The sequence below is a fragment of the Onychomys torridus genome, chromosome 9, assembly GCF_903995425.1.
Source record: "Onychomys torridus chromosome 9, mOncTor1.1, whole genome shotgun sequence".
In the NCBI taxonomy this organism is placed as follows: Eukaryota; Metazoa; Chordata; class Mammalia; order Rodentia; family Cricetidae; genus Onychomys; species Onychomys torridus.
Genome location: NC_050451.1, coordinates 477435 through 494998, shown reverse-complemented (window position 1 = coordinate 494998; position 17564 = coordinate 477435). Strand labels below are relative to the sequence as shown.

The following is a 17564-nucleotide window of genomic DNA, read 5'->3' as shown; positions in this document are numbered from 1 at the left end:
CACTTTCTCTCTCACACATTCATACTTTTTCTCTCTGTCACATACATACACTCACACATGCACACACACACTCAGACATATTCTCACACACACCTTCACACACTCTCACATACACACACACTTACACACATTCACACTCTTTCACACACACTCACACACACTTTCTCACACACACACTCTCATGCACACTTTCTCTCTTATACACACATTCACACACTCTCACATACACACTTTGTCACACACTTTCTCTCACACACATCTCTCACATTTTTTCACACACACATTCACACACTTTCATACACACACTTTCTCTCTGTCTCTCTCTGTCTCTCTGTCTCTGTCTCCGTCTCTGTCTCTCTCTCTCTCTCACAGACAAATAGGTTGTTCCCTCCTTTCAGCCACCATTTACCTTAATGAATTCAATGTAGTCCTCGTAAGTGCCTTTGGGAGGCGCAAAATAGTTCCCACTGGGAGAAAACTTATAGTGAGGGTTTTCAGTGATTTGTAAGTTATAGAAGTCCGCCAGCATGGTCAACAGGAGGCGTCTGTCCCAGTCATCCGTCACTCTTCCTCCATAGTTACACTCCCCAGTCAGGTAAGAGATGGCTTCAAATGGGATTGTGTCATATTCATTTATAAACAACTGAAGCAAAGACAGAAGTGAAAAAAATGTAAATTCTTTCATTTCATTTCCATTTTAAAATGGCTTCTCTTTCCTTTCTCTACCTATGTAGAAAGGGAGTTGAAAGAATTGTTACCGAATGTCTGGGATTCAGTATTTTATTTTGAATTATTTTGTCTCCATTTTCCGATATAAATATATTGATATTCACTATTTATTTACTCTTACTCTATAGTCTGAGCTGGCCTCAGACTCAAGCCAATAGACCTGCTTTAGTCTTCCAAGTGCTGGGATGAGAAGGGTGAGCCACCATGCCTAGCTCATCCACTGATTATGTGTGGGGGTGTGCATGCATTTCAAGTGTGTGACTGTGGAGCCTAGATCAGGAAACTGAGTGGCTTTCTCTATCTCTCTGCTTTGCTGCCTGGAAACATGGTCTCAGTGAACTGGAAGCTTGCTGTTTCTGGCTGGGCTGCCTGGCCAGTGAGCTCTGGGATTAGCCTATCTGGGTATGCACATAGATCTGGAGATTCTCAGTCAGATGCTCAGATAGATCATGTGCTCTTTTCCAGTGAGCCATCCTCCAGCCCTCAAAAATGCCTTTTTCTTGGAAAAAAAAAATTACATGTGATCATGTATGTATGTGTGTATTTATGTATGTAGTATGAGCACATGGGAGTGTAGGTGCCCCAAAGTCAGATTGACATTGTGTCCCCTGGAGCTGAAGTTACAGGTGGCTGTGAATTACCCAGCATGGGAGTTGGGAACTGAACTCAGGTCCTCTGCCAGAGCAATATGAGCTCTTAACCATTGAACCATCTCTCTCCAGTCTTCATAATGCATTTTTAAATGAGAAAAGTACTTCAGTTAAATAAGCAACATGGAAATTGCTAAAGCTTTTTTTTTTTCTTTCTTTCTTTCTTTTTTTTTTTTTTTTTGTCGGAGCTGAGGGCCGAACCCAGGGCCTTGTGCTTGCTAGGCAAGCACTCTACCACTGAGCTAAATGCCCAACCCTAAAATGAATCAATCCTAACAAGCCTTTTGAATTGGGATCCATTTTTATTTGTGAGGGGATACTCAGCAATGACTGGAGATCAGTAAATTATAACTGTGCTGGGTGTGAGATGCTATTGTCATCTCTTGGGTAGAGGTATGGGATGCTCTGAATGCACAGGGTAGCTGCCCACAGTTCCAGATACCAACAAGGCCAATGCTGGGGGCCTGAGGCCTGTTTCAGGACATCTTTCATGGTGACATAAAAACAGCAGTTTTAAGTCTTAGTGCCAGGTCCTTGTTTCCATGGTGACATGGTTTCAATATATATAAGTTTCCTTGTAATCATAGCAATAAAAGCAAAGCTGTGATTTGCATGGCTTTCATGCTGTCTTATACATCTGTTATTAACCTCGCAGAACATGAAATAAAGTTAGGAAAATGCGAAGTAATGGGAAGACTTAAATTTATTTCTTCCACTTCTAGATCCTGTACTTTGCCTAGTATACAGGGGCAGTGTGTGTGTTGCAATGGTATGTAACTAGCTGAGAGAGTTTTGCCTGTCTCTGAATTATAGAAGAAATGGTACATGGTTAAGAAAATATTTCCCAAGTTCTCCAGAGCCCAGTCAAAATAAGGGCTTAGTCTTTTTTGAGACCCTCATGTTTTAGGGAGGAAGATAATTGTCAAGAGATATGAGAGGGAGGCTGAGAAAAAGGGAAGGTTGTCCTTGGAAGGAATGAATTATGTGCCATTTGAAAAAAAGTTTCCCCTTTGGGGGAGGACACATGTATGTTCAACTGGGTCCCCCCCAAACCGGAGGAGACCCCTAGAGAACTGGAATGTTAAATTTGTACCATATGCAAGAAATAGAGACAGCTCTCTCCCTACTGTTTAACCACTTAGCTGCCAGTTTCTGCTTGGGCTTTTTGGAGAGAGATTCCCTGCCATCATGACCAGATGAAGATATCCTAAAGATGAATCTCATTTCATGTCCTCACCGCTAGATATGACAGATGGATCTAGATGATGTCTGTGGATTTCAGTGCTAGTTCTGGGAAGGGTGAGGTCGTGAGACTAATATCTGGGGCCTGGCAGATGCTGAGTTCTCAGTTGTTTATAGGTTGTATGGAAAATATTTTAAGCAAAATATTCTCCTACCTACTACTAGTTCCAAAAACAATGTTCAAATCAAAGTCATTCAACATATATTATAATTTATAAGCACTGATTTCAGCAACTATAGGGATTTTCAAAATAAAGGACTTATTTCTGTTTAAGGTTTCTGATTCATTATTTTTTAAAGACTTGATAAGATACTAACAATTTATTTTTAACTCTTTTTTCCTCCTTTAGAGCTGGGGTCCAAACTTGGGCCTCATGTATATTAAAGCAAGTGCTTACTTCTGAGCTACATCTCCAGCCAAATATCAATAGTTTCTATGAGAATAATCTGTTATCTGTACTATGAAGTCTGACATAATGCCATTAAGTGTGGCCTGGGGACGTTAAAGCGTGCTCTCTCACAGATGCTTGTGCTGTTCTTGTTTTACCTGCAGCTGTCGGATGCTGATGCGTAGGTCTGACTCGTTAAATCCATACGGGATATTCCAACCCAGAGGACCGAATTTCTTTCTCTCTTGAACAAGAGCATGAAAAAAGCAAACTCCAAAAAGCAACTTTTCCCATGCCTTTAATGCAAAAATTGTACAAAAGAAAAATATGATTAGATTTCCATCGGTAAAACTAGAAAAATAGATGATCATTCATTACAAGATTCTACGTTCCCATGTCAGTACAAACTTGTAGTTTAAAAAGGCATGTATCTAAAGGCATACTTTCTCTAAAAAGCACTCACCTTCTGCTTAATTCAAATATCCAAATCTAAGCAAGCTGTAATAATGTTGAATGTTACTAAAATAAAAATTATTACTCTTTTATAAAAATGTTGGTTAATGATACCTGCCATTCACAGCTATCTCTAACCCAGCACCCAGTATTATTTTGTAGATTTGTGGGCATATACTTGAGACTGTAAGTGCAAAAGAATGACTAATGAAGAGAATATGAATGAATTCCAATATATAATGCTCAATTTTATTACTTTTCATTTAGAGAGCGCTAGGGAAGGCATTTTTAGCTTATCTCTCCATGACATTGTCCAATGTCTAATATGGGTGTCACTTACACCTCCTGTATCAGTGCTCTGAAGGATGCTCACCCATCTCTTTAGGTCTTCCACAGTAGATTTCAAAGATACTGATGACATGTACTTCAAGCTAGAACATCTCAAGCAGCTCTAAGTCAATTGCTACCCTCCTGTGATGCACTGGTATAACTGTTTCCCTCCCTCCTCCCCTTCCTATTTGTTTTCAAGTAGAATCTTGCTCTGTTGCCCAGGTTGGACTCCTGGGCTCAAGCAATCTCTCTGCCCAAGAGTCTGGAATGGCTAGGACTAAGTCACAGTTCATGGTTTCTTTACTATTGAGATGCAGGCCAGGCATGGTGGTACAAACCTATAGCCTTAGCTGCTCAAGCAGGAGGAGAGCTTGAGCCCAGGAGATGGAGGTTACTCTGGGAAACATAACACAATTCATCTGAAGACTGAAGCAAAACAACAACAACAAAAAATCAAAACCCAGCCAATCCAGAAATGTAAGCATACTGTGCCTTAATGAAGAGACTCTATTCTTGAAACATATGTAAGTCAAAATGTATATCCATACACTAGATAACGGTATAGTGAAACAGGGAGAGAAGAACAATTTGAGAACAATTCCTTGATACATAAATATATTTCTTCCTCCAGACACTTACATAATGGGTCTTTGCCACCATTATGCCTTCCCTCCCATGGATAGTTGATCTACCCATGACATCTTCTAGTGTTTAATATGATGTCACATAGGCTGCCTTTAACAGTGCTCTGGAGGATGCTCTGGAGGGTCTCTTCAGATCTCTCACAGTGGATTGCAAGTATACTAATGGCATAGCTAGCTAGAGGAGCATGCCTTGCACTTAGTGAGTATTCAGTAAACATTTATTGACTGAATGGAGATCACCTCCTTCAGGGAGACTGTAACTGGGCATAGGAGATGTAGAAACTGAAAAGGAACTCAATCATTGTTAGATATCTAAGATATTAACAACCTGTAACAATAAGATATTAAATCCAATGGCCAAATGATGACAGCTCAAATTATTGTGGGTTCAGTTGTCAGATATTACTAGGGGCATGTCAACTATTTCCGGGAGCCTCTAAAAGAATTTTATATGTATCTATAAGCTAGTCACCTGAAGAAACCATTTTCTCTTGAGAATTATGACCCCAAATGCTTGTTTTGTTTTGTTTTTGTTTTTGTTTTCGAGACAGGGTTTCTCTGTGTAGCTTTGCACCTTTCCTGGAACTCACTTTGTAGACCAGGCTGGCCTCGAACTCACAGAGATCCGCCTGGCTCTGCCTCGCGAGTGCTGGTATTAAGGTGTGCGCCACCACTGCTGGGCTAGACCCCAAATTCTTAAGCCTCCTCCTAGACCTACTGAGTTAGAAAACTGGGGGCGGGGGAGGGAGGGTCTGGCAGTGCATGCTGGAACAAGCCCTTTAGGAGCATCTGCAGCACAGTGAGAACAAACACCATAGAATATTTCACTCCATGTGGGTCTGTTTCTTTTTTACCTTGACACAAACTAGAATCATCTGGGAAGAGGGAACGTCAATCAAAGAACAGCTTCCATCAGACTGGCCTGAGGGCATGTCGGTGGGGCATTGTCTTCATTGGGGATTGGTGTAGGAGGACCCAGCCCACTGTGGGCAGCACCATACCTAGGCAGGCAGTCCTGGGCTGTGTAAGAAGGGGAACTGAACAAGCCGTTACACAGCTTCCCTCCTAATTCCTGCGTCTGATCCTCCTTGAATTCCTGCCCTGATGTTCCTCAATGATGGTCTGTCACCAGTACATGGAAGCCAAATAAACCCTTTCCTCCTCACGTCGGCTTTGGTCAGTGCTTTATCACAGCCACAGAAAGCAAACTAAGGCACAACCTTCTTATTTGACCTATCTTCTGTTTGTTTTTACTTCCAGAGAAGTTTCTTGGTGAAGGTCACCACTATTAACCATAAAATGATGATACATGGCATGGACACTAACTTTGGATCTCACAGACAACAATAATGGAGTGCCAACATTGCTTGATCAATGTTATAATACAGAAAGTGCCAGGGGGGCTCTTCTCCAACATAGCACCATTTTTATTTGCATAATCTGAGTCCCAAATTAGCTTTGCTTCTGATGTTCTGTCTTTGGTCTTCTGTCCTCTAATTCTAGGGATCACACACTATGCTGCCTTCTCCATTCTGGTAAGCTCTCTTCTAAAACCATGACGTGTCTTCTTAGACTTACAGAGTCACTGTGCAGAAGTAGGCATAGGAATCGTCATGAAGCACAGAGAGTGGTCTTTCAACTCTTCAGTCCTTTCTCTCGCTTTCACTTTTTTTTTTTTTTTTTTGGCTTAAATAGGCAAATATAAAATAGTTAATGTTGGAGCTAGGTGTGATGGTGCATACCTAGAATTGCAGCACTTAGGAGGCCGAGTCAAAAGGACTGCTGTGGGTTTGAGGTTAGCCAAATCCTCACTCAAAAGGTTTTGGAGTGCCTGGGGAGATGGCTCTTGTAGGGAAAGCAAGTTCAAATCCCCAGTACTAATGTCAAAGCCAGACAGGGTAGTGTGCCTGTAACCCAGTTGGATCCAAACAGTTCACTGGCCAGCCAGCCAGCCTAGCCAAAATGGCAAGCTTCAGATTCAGTGATTTCCTGCCTCAAAAGACAAGGTGGAGAGCATCTGAGGAAGACAGCCATTAACATCAATCAAGTTGTAATTTGTCTTTCCTATGTATATGCTTTTTTTGGGCGTGAGATTCTCAGTTGGAAAGAATTCAGACAGGAAAAGTGAGTGCTATACTGGGATCCCCTAAAGTCTTCAATACCATGTGCAAAACTGTACATTTATTTACTTAAGGGTTATTATGCTTTACAATGTTATTGACTTGATCATTTATATTCATAATATCACTCTATATAGTGTTGCATTTTTTGAAGAAAATTTATTTCAAATACATCATGTACTTTAATCATACTTATTTCCCTTGTTTATATAGTGTGTGTGTGAACACACACGCATGTGCGTGTGTGCGTGCGCGTGTGTGTGTGTGTGTGTGTGTGTGTGTGTGTGTGTGTGAGATTAATTATAAGACCTTCAAATAAGAGAAAATATGTGATATTTGTCTTTCTTTGTCTGGCTTTCTTTGCTTAATACGATGATCTCCCATTGCATCAATTTTCTAGCAAATGACATAATTTCATTCTTATTTTTGGTAGAATAAAACTCCTCTATGTATATTATATATGCCACATAATTTCTAGTCATTGAGCTATTGGCAGATACGCAAGTGAATTCTACAGCCTGTCTGTTGTGAATAGTGCTTCAGCAGACATACTATATGGATGCCCTGTGGTGTATTGCCTTAGCATCATTTGGATATTTTGCTGGTTAGTCTTCTGTCAGCTTGACACAGCTAAAGTCATTAAAGAGGATGGAGCAGCAATTGAGAAAATGACCCCATAAGAACAGGATGGAGGCATGCCTGCCGGGAATTTTCTTAATTAGTGATTGATAGGGGATGGCTCAGCTCATTATGGATGGCATCATTCCTGGGCTGGTGGTCCTGGGTTCTATAAGAAAGCAGGCTTAGGCTGGCCGGTGGTGGCGCATGCCTTTAATTCCAGCACTCGGGAGGCAGAGGCAGACAATTCTCTGTGAGTTCGAGGCCAGCCTGGGCTACAGAGTGAGTTCCAGGAAAGGTGCAAAGCTACACAGAGAAACCCTGTCTCGAAAAACCAACCATGGCCTCCGCATCAGCCCCTGTCTCCAGGTTCCCTGTTTGAATTCCTGTTCTGGCTTCCTTCCATGATGGACTACAGTGTGGAAGTGTAAGTCAAACAAACTCTTCCTTTTCCAGCTTGCTTCTGGTCATGTTTCATCACAGCCACAGTTACCTTAATGAAGACAGACTTTATCCAGAAGTGGCACAGCTGGGTTACATGGTCACATTAGTTTGAGGAATCTTCATACTAACTCTGCAGTGGCCGAACCAATTTGCATTTCTACAAGCAGTGTGTAAAAGGGTTCCCTTTTACCCACCTCCTCACCAGCAATTTTCTTGTCTTTTAGGTGAGAAGCATTCTGGTTGGGATGAGATAAAATTTCTGTGTGTTTTTCATCTGCATTTCCCTGGTGGTTAAGATGTTGAGTACTTTCCCATGTGTTTACTGGCCATGTGCACATCATCTTCTGGGGACTATTTGTGGCTTCCGTCGCCCATGTGTTGGCTGGTTTGGGTTGACTGTGTAGTTTCCTTGCATCTCTCCACCGTCACGGCTGTGGTGCACGAGGGCATCTCTCTATTGTCACGGCACTGTGGTGCATGAGGGCATTCTAACACGAGTCTGTGAGGTGCATGGAGCGTATTTCCTCCGCAGCTCTATGTTTCCTCTTTCCCATCGTCCTCCCCAGCTTTGCTTCTGCTTCATGCCATACACACACGCATGGTTCACCACACAAAGTGGAGGAAAACAAATAGGAGAAAGTATTTTTTGACTTGGTCACTTAATATGTTGATATTCCCTACACCCATTTTCCAGCAAATATAAGTTCATTATTCTTTACGACTGAAAAAAGCCATTGTGTCTGTATACCATAGCTCCACAACCTGGCTCTAGTGAGTAGTGCTGCAATAAATACTGTGTGCAGGTGTCTCTGTGATGTGTTGACTTGGAGCCCTCTGAATGCATGCATTGTATGGTAGATCTAATTTTCGTTTTTGAAAAAGATTAAAAATTTTTTATTTTATGTATAATGTATGTGTCTGATGCCCTGTATGTACACTATGTGTGTGCAGTGCCCATGGAGACCAGAAGAGGGCGCTGGATCCCCTGGAGTTGGTGTTGCAGATGGTTGTGAGACACCCTATGTGGGATGACTGAGCTATCTCTCCAGCCTCTCATTTGTTTCCTTAATGTCTACTATTCTAACGTGGGTCACAGAAACTCTTTTTAAAAATATATATATAATCTATTTTTATTTCATGTGCATTGGTGTTTTGCCTGAATGTATCTCTGTGCGAGGGTGTCAGATCCCCTGAAAGAGGAGTTACCACAGTTGTGACCTGCCATGTAGGTGCTGGGAATTGAACTCAGGTCCTCTGAAGAACAGCAGTGCTCTTAACTGCTGAGCCATCTCTCCAGCCCCGAGGAACTCTTAATGTAGTTTTAATTTGCATTTCTCTGATAGCTAGAGAGGCTGAGCATTTTTTCACATGTTTATTGAACGTTTGGTCCTTCATCCTTTGAGACTGTTCATTACATTAGCCCATTTACTGACTGAGTTGATTAACTTCTTGTTGAGGTTTTCTTTAAGTTCTTTGTATGCTCTAGATATTCATTCTCTATCAGATATATAGCTGGCAAAGATTTTCTCCAACTCTCTAGGCTGTTTCTTCAATTGATTAACTGTTTCCTTTGCTATGCAGAAGGTTTTTAGTTTCATGATGTCTCTTTTGTTAGTTTCTGGCATTATTTCCTGAGTTACTGGAGTCCTATTTAGAAAGTTCTGGCTATGTCCACATCTTACAGTGTGTAATCACTTTTTTCTTTAAAATTCCCAGAGTTTCAGGTCTTGATTCGTGTAGAGTTGATTATTGTGCAGGGAGAGAGGTGGGATCTAGTTTAAAATTCTCAGAGTTCCATCCAGGTCTTGATTCGTGTAGAGTTGATTATTGTGCAGGGTGAGGGGTGGGATCTAGTTTAAAATTCTCAGAGTTTCAGGTCTTGATTCATGTAGAGTTGATTATTGTGCAGGGTGAGAGGTGGGAGCTAGTTTAAAATTCCCAGAGTTTCAGGTCTTGATTCATGTAGAGTTGATTATTGTGCAGGGTGAGGGGTGGGATCTAGTTTAAAATTCTCAGAGTTTCAGGTCTTGATTCATGTAGAGTTGATTATTGTGCAGGGTGAGAGGTGGGAGCTAGTTTAAAATTCCCAGAGTTTCAGGTCTTGATTCATGTAGAGTTGATTATTGTGCAGGGTGAGAGGTGGGAGCTAGTTTAAAATTCCCAGAGTTTCAGGTCTTGATTCATGTAGAGTTGATTATTGTGCAGGGTGAGAGGTGGGAGCTAGTTTAAAATTCCCAGAGTTTCAGGTCTTGATTCATGTAGAGTTGATTATTGTGCAGGGTGAGAGGTGGGGTCTAGTTTCATTCTGCAGACAGGCACCACTTGTTTCAATTGGTAACCCAGGCTAGCCTAGAACTGCTTATGTAATCCATGCTGGCCTCAGACTTGTAGCAATCCTCCTGCATCAGCCTTGTAAATGCTCGTGTGATAAGCATGCACCATGATGTCTGACTGTGAAGTGGTTTTAGTTGTACAATGGAAAACCTAGTATTTGAAACCATTATGGCATTATTCAAAGGCATACTTCTCTGCATCTGTATTCTCTTTGCTTTATAGCTAGTACTTTTGGACATGCCCAACACACATATTTGTTGAAAGAATGGTTAAGTTATATAATCTAAAACGCTTTTGGGCTTTAGTTTATAGACTAAATTACATTCACTCAAAAATATTTATTTCAGTGTCTACTATGTCATAAGCAGAATATAAACCACTGAGAATAAAATGATGAATCATATAGAAACAATTTTTGTTATGTTAGAAAGTATACCCAGTTTAGAAAACATATTAAATAAAAGCTTGTATTAGCATGTTTCATTACTATAAGAACACAACTGGCGAGTCTTGGAAGCTGAACATTACCAGTTCTTTGCCTGGGCATCCCTTGAAAAACTGAGGATCAGAAATTGGATCGGAGAGATATGACTGAAGGAGATTCAGCCGAAGACCCGTGGGAGGCTCGTTAGTCATTTTTACTCCATTCTGTAGAATTGTCACTGGGAACTAAGACAAAACAAACAAAGTATCATGAAAGATGACAATCTTGAGCTCTAAAAATGCAAACATCAGTGGATTAACAAAGGAGTATGGGAGCAGAATATTCCAAAATCTCTAAGGTTAAGAGCTTAAAACTTAATGAAGAAATACAGTATATAGGGCTGGAGAGATGGCTCAGAGGTTAAGAGCATCAACTGCTCTTCCAGAGGTCCTGAGTTCAATTCCCAGCAACCACATGGTGGTTCACAGCCATCTATAATGAGATCTGGTGCCCTCTTCTGGCATGCAAGGATACATGGAGGCAGAATGTTGCATACATAATAAATAAATAAATCTTAAAAAAAAAAAAGAACACACCATAAAAAAAGACAGAAATATAGTATAATAGCTAAATAAATGTACTGGACTCTATCATAAGAAACATACTTTTGGAGATGGATAGCTTGTGAGCCAAAGCCTAAAAGTTGAATTGCAGACTTCAGGTGAAAAGTCTTCACATATCTTTTCTAATGTGGGCATCCAGGAAACAGCAAGGTGACAGTTCTGTAGACAAACCCAAGTTCCTTCTTCTATTGCAGCTGTGATCATTTTTGCTGCAACCGGCCCTTGTCCTTGACCCAGGGAAATAGCTTGAAACTTATTTCCGGACATAGATTTATCATTTGCAAACTTCAGCAGGCCTACAAGGGACAGGAACAAATGACACCACTACTACTCTATTCCAGCTTACAGTTCCTGTGTGTGCATGTGGGCTTTATCATGGAAAATCCTGGTTATCATTCCCTAACCACCAGATTTGTTAACAGATTTATAGTCATATAACAAATGCATGTTGAACAATTTTTTTTTTCTGAGACAGAGTTTCTCTGTGTAGTTTTGGTGCCTTTCCTGGATCTCGCTCTGTAGACCAGGTTGGCCTTAAACTCACAGAGATCTGCCTAGCTCTGCCTCCCAAGTGTTGGGATTAAAGGCGTGCACCACCACTGCCCAGTGAACAAAATGTTTTTAATTATAAGTTACAAGCTTACAATATATGCTGGACATGCAGTGCATTTACATATATGCAGGCAAAACATGCACAGAAAATAAATTGTGTGTGTGTGTGTGTGTGTGTGTGTGTGTGTGTGTGTGTGTGTGTGTTACAGTATATATACTTACTGGCCATGGGATCTGCTCCTGGAGACAGCACAAAAATTAAGGGAATGGTGCAATTTGAATCCAAGTAACTCTTCGTCAAATCAAATGGTGGAGGTTCTACAAATTTTTTCCCTAGCTTGTCAGTTACATAATTTGTTATAGCTGGTGTTATCTGGAGATAGAGAAGATACAGTCTTTTGAGAAAGTTTTACTGCATACCATAGATTTACTGAAAAACAAACAAAAAATAGAGCATAATTTCCAAAAGGCATACAGTGCATCCATCATAGAAAACCATTAACTCCTTAACATGTAAAAAGTAATCTGTAAACTGAGGACAAGAAAGCATTCCAAAGAAAAATGGACAAAGGAGATTATCTTTTTACAGAAAAAGAAATACAAGTAAGTCTAAAACATAATGAAATATGTCTCTGGACTAGAGAGATGGCTCAGCAGTTAAGAGTATTTGATTCTCCTCCAGAGGACCTGAGTTCTGTTTACAACATCCACACCTATCAGCTCACCCTTATCTGTAACCCTGGTTCCTGAAGAGCCTATATCCTTTTCTAGTCTCTATGGGTGTGCTTGTACTCGCACATGCACACACACACACACACACACACACACACACACACGCACTCACACGCACACACACACACAATTTTAAAAGGTCCTTAAAAAATAAAATCCTTTCACTTTGTATGGCAGAAACTGTAACTATCTGCGATTTTTGCCTCCTTTAGGTAATAGAGCCCCATGTATTTCTCAGCATTTCTTGTAGACAATATCACATGTGACTGTTTCAGGTAGAGACACAAGAACAAATTATTATTGTTGTTTATTTTATTACATATATTTATTTGTTTTTGTTTATGTGCTGTATAGGTCAGAGGATAACTGTGGGAACTGTTCTCTCCTTCCACTGTGAGGGTCCTAGAAGTCAAATCAGAGCATCGGACTTGGCAGCAATGCCTTATGCACTGAGCCATCTCTGCCCACAAGCAGAAATTATTTACACTATTTTTAGTCACATTTTTTTAATAAGGAAGTTTCCTTCAATACCTAATTTCCTTCTTCAACAGATGTAGTGTTCATGAGGGAGTGCCAATCTTGCCAACTAAGTGACCTTTCTAGATGAGCAAAAGAACCTGAGTTTCCAGGTGATCTCCAAAGCAAAGCTAGGGTAACCCTGAGGCAGAAGGACAATCAGATACCTGCTGGAGTTCCATAGCAAAACTGTCTCAAAATAAGGATGAGCAGAGCTGGAGAGACAGCTCAATGGTTAAGAGCATCTTTGTCTGGCAGAGGACCTAGGCTTGGGTCCCAGGACCCGCATGGTGGCTCACAGCTGCTTGTAGCACCAGTTCCAAGGGATCCAATGTCCTCTTCTGACCTCCATGGGCACCAGGCATCACACGGTATACAGACATACATGCAGGCAAAACATTCATACTCATAAAATAAATAAATATCAGAAGGAAGGAAGGAAGGAAGGAAGGAAGGAAGGAAGGAAAGAAGGAAAGAAGGAAGGAAAGAAGGAAAGAAGGAAGGAAAGAAGGAAGTAAACAAGTAAACACATTAAGCCATCTTGCCATTTGTCTTTGGGCTGTTGAGAGTAAAATTAACTTCTCAGCAGCTGTATTTTTTTTTGTGTGTCTTTATTACAGTGTGTTATTTTATACTCATATTTATTATAAGAAAAATATAAATTATAACCATACTTAGATATAGTATTTTGCCTCTCATGCTGCTATATAAACAAAAGATGTCTTTTAAGGCCACAATACCCAAATATTTGGTCAAATAATAGTCTACACTTTTTAGCTGAGACTAATATTTAGATCAGTAGATTAAGTAAAGTGAGTTTTCCCTCTGTAATACAGTGTTGGTAGGTCTCATCCAGTCAGCATAACAGGTTACAGAACAAAAAGGCAGGGGCAGATGTCTTCTGGACTGCCTCTGGATCTGAGCGGCACTTCCAGTGTTGCCTTGGGTCTCAGGTCTCCCAGGCTCCCTGGCCACTTGCTAGCTTCACCATCTCAGGACCCACTTCCTCAAACTCAGTCTGGACAGCCCCTAATGACACATGTTTTAATTCAGTTTAGTTCAACCCACTTTGTAGAAACTGACTGACCATATAATACCTGCCTGTGCAGCGCTTCAAGTCTTGAAGATACACCGCAAACAAGATATGGGATCCCACCACTAAAAGTTCCCTGCTCTAGCTAGAGACACCCTAACAGATCAACAAGTATTGTGTGTCCTAGGGAGGTAAGCCCAGTGGCATGTGAGGTAAGTTCAGCCTTCAAAGCATGGATGGCAAAGCAGTACCCCACAAGAGGTGGGACTAACTCCCCTTGCCTCCTGAGAGCCTGTCTGTGACACACAGACAGGTGTCCCCAGATGCAAAGCAAGAATCTTATTAGGTTAGTTCACCAAGGTTTTTTATTCTTCAAGCAGAAAATACCCTTAGCTTATGGTAGTTTTTAGCTTCGTAAACTTATACAGTTTTTAAACTTTTTAACACTTAGCTTATACAGACATTGCACAGCATCCCAAAACATAACCCTTTCTGGTCTAATTCTACATGCTTTTTTCTACATTTGAATTTTAAAATATTTATTTATTTTTATTTAGGATTTTGGAAACAAGGTCTCACCCTGTAACCCAGGCTATCCTGGAACTCATGGTGGTCCTCCTGCCACATTTTTTATAAGCAAGACCCAAAGAAATGGAGGGTTTTTCCCCCCTCCTTCTTCCCACTCTGGCTAAAACTGGAAGTTTATTTCCTCTAGCTTATTGCTGTCTCTAGGTTTTCAATACCAGTCAAAGAGCAAACCCGAGATTCTGGTTACACAGTGTTTGCTGGTTAGGAGGCCTGTCACCATAGATGATGACGGTGTCATCACACACCACGAAGCTGTTGTGTTAAGACTGGTGCTTCATAAACTGCAGTTTATCTGAATCCCAAATTTGTCTTTTACCTTATCGGGCCTCAAACACCGAAGGACTATTATTTTCTGCAGTTCATTCAGTGTCTTATCCATCGGTTCTGGAAATTTCACGTTGTGCGGCTCCTTGCTGTCATAGATTTCCTGCCACTCCCTTGTGTGCTCACAAAAATGCTCCCTAGTGGGGAAATATTGTTTTTTCATTGAGAAATATCTTAAGAGATGATTGAGCAAGGGAAGAAATAAGACATCAAGGGGACCATGTTAAAATTACTGGAATACAGGAGTTGTTTTTGTTTGTTTTGGTTTTCGAGACAGAGACAGGGTTTCTCTGAGTAGCCTTGGCTGTCCTGGAACTCACTTTCTAGTCCATCCTGGCCCTGAATTAGAGATGTGCCTGCCTCTGCCTCCTGAGTGCTAGGATTCAGGAGTTGAGGGGAGGTGGGGAATGCATTCTATCTAGGAACAGGTAAATAAACCCTTCTAGCCGAGTAGAAGGTGTGAGAGAAGAAGCCAGAGGCCTTGATTCAGACAATGCTGCTCTAATCAGAGTTCTGACATGATTCTCCTGCAGCTTGCAGGACTCTGGCCTCGGTGATGACAGATTCAGTTGACTCCATCCAGCTGTGAGTTCTTCCCTGACAAATGTACCATGGTATTATTTCAATCCCGAAAGGAAATGCCACTTTTTATTGCTCCCTGGACATAAAAATTGTAACATCTTCACAAAGAAAAGCACCATGTAAAAAGAAATGGAGAGTGATATGCAGAAAAGTAAAATAACCAGAACTGTTTTTTTGTTTGTTTTATTTAAATTTTTTATTCATTTTACATACCAACCACAGGTCCCCCTCTCATCCCTCCTCCCACTCTCCCCCTTGACTAGCCCCCCTCTTCATCCCCTCCTCCAAAAGTGTAAGTTCTTCTAAAGGGAGACAGCAAAGCCTGGTACATTCAGTTGAGGCAGGATCCACCCCCTCCGCCTGTATCAGGGGTGAGCAAGGTGTCCCCCCCATAGGTAATGAGCTCCAAAAAGCCAGCTCATGCACCAGGGATGGACCCTGATCCCACTGCTAGGGGCCCCTCAAACAGACCCAGCTCCACAGCTGTCTCACGTATGCAGAGGGCCTAGTCCTGTCCCATGCAGACTCCACAGCTGTCGGTCTAAAGTTCGTGGGTTCAGTTGTCTCTGTAGATTGCCACAGCATGATCTTGACCTCCTTGCTCATAGAATTCCTCTTCCCTCTCTTCTGGACTAGATTCGTGGAGCTCGGCCTGGTGCTTGGCTATGGATCTCTGCATCTGTTTCTATCAGTTACTGGGTGGAGGCTCTATGATGACAGGGTAGTCACCAATCTGATTACCAGGTAGGCCAGTTCAGACATCCCCACCACTGTTGTTAGTATCTAATCTGGGGTCATCCTTGTGGATTCCTGGGAACTTCCCTAGCACCAGGTTTCTCCTTACTCCATAATGTCTCCCTCTATCAAGATGTCTCTTTCATTGCTTCCCACTCTATCCCTCCCCCTGCTCAACCATCCCTTCCCTATATTATCATCCCCCCCCCCTCCCCTCTATTGCACCTCCACACCCCCAGGTTTCTCATCAGGATCTCCTCTGTTTCTCCTTCCCAAGGTGATCCACACATCCCTCTTAGGGTCCTCCTTGTTAGGTAGCTTCTCAGGGACTGTGGGTTGTAGTCTGGTTATTCTTTGCTTTTCATCTAGTATCCACTTATGAGTACACACCATGTTTGTTTTTCTGAGTCTAGGTTACCTCACTCAGGATGATAATTTCTAGTTCTATCCACTTGCCTGCAAATTTCATGATGTCATTGTTTTTTAGAGCTGAGTAGTACTCCATTGTGTATATGTACCACATTTTCTTTATCCATTCTTTGGTCGAGGGGCATCTAGGTTGCTTCCAGGTTCTGGCTATTATGAATAATGCTGCTATGAACATAGTTGAGCAAGTGTCCTTGTGGTATGATTGAGCATTCCTTGGGTATATGCCCGAGTGGTATCCTTGGGTCTTGAGGTAGGAAAATTAATTCCTAATTTTCTGAGAAGTCACCATGCTGATTTCCAGAGTGGCTGTACAAATTTTCATTGCCACCAACAGTGGAGGAGTGTTCCCCTTGTTCTGAATCCTCTCCAACATAAGCTGTGATCAGTGTTTTTGATCTTAGCCATTCTGACAGGTATAAGATGGTATCTCAGAGTAATTTTGATTTGCATTTCCCTGATGACTAAGGATGTTGAGCAATTCCTTAAGTGTCTTTTGGCCATTTGGGATTCTTTTGTTGACGATTCTCTGTTTAGGTCTGTAGCCCATTTTTAAATTGGATTGTGTGGTATTTTGCTGACTAGTTTTTTGAGTTCTTTACATATTTTAGAGATCAGCCCTCTGTCAGTTGTGGTGTTGGTGAAGATCTTTTCCCACTATATAGGTTGTTGTTTTATCTTATTTACTTATGTCCTTTGCCTTACAGAAGGTTCTCAGTTTTAGGAGGTCCCATTTACTAATTGTTGCTCTCAGTGTCTGCACTACTGGTGTTATATTTAGGAAGTGGTCTCCTGTGCCAATGCAGAACTGGGTTTTTCAATGTCATCAATGTCTGCCATTTAGCCCATAGCTTTAAGTAAAAAATGTCCAGAGTCAGAGCCCAGGTCCATCTGCTCTGGCAAGTGACCACTTTAACCTTACACTGGCAGATCAAACTGACCCCGACTAGCTTTTCCACAAAGAAAAGACTCCAAGGATATCATCAGCAACGTGAATGACCTGAAGATCTCCATGTTCGTTTGTGACACACATACATTAACACCTTTACTTCATCGACTTGAAGTACATTTTGTGT

The 17564-nt window shown here is 41.4% G+C and overlaps 1 protein-coding gene across 1 annotated transcript in view; it reads right to left on the bottom strand.

Moving 5' to 3' along the window:
* Window positions 1-17564, bottom strand: part of Dnah12 (dynein axonemal heavy chain 12) — a 168422-nt gene that overhangs the window by 14822 nt on the left and 136036 nt on the right. The window contains exons 62-67 of the mRNA XM_036200006.1: window positions 14738-14882; window positions 11775-11925; window positions 11043-11296; window positions 10482-10622; window positions 3169-3306; window positions 410-643 (exon numbers count right to left, since the gene is read on the bottom strand). Of these exons, the coding sequence (XP_036055899.1) occupies window positions 410-643; window positions 3169-3306; window positions 10482-10622; window positions 11043-11296; window positions 11775-11925; window positions 14738-14882 (1063 nt within the window). The remainder of the gene's footprint in view (window positions 1-409; window positions 644-3168; window positions 3307-10481; window positions 10623-11042; window positions 11297-11774; window positions 11926-14737; window positions 14883-17564) is intronic.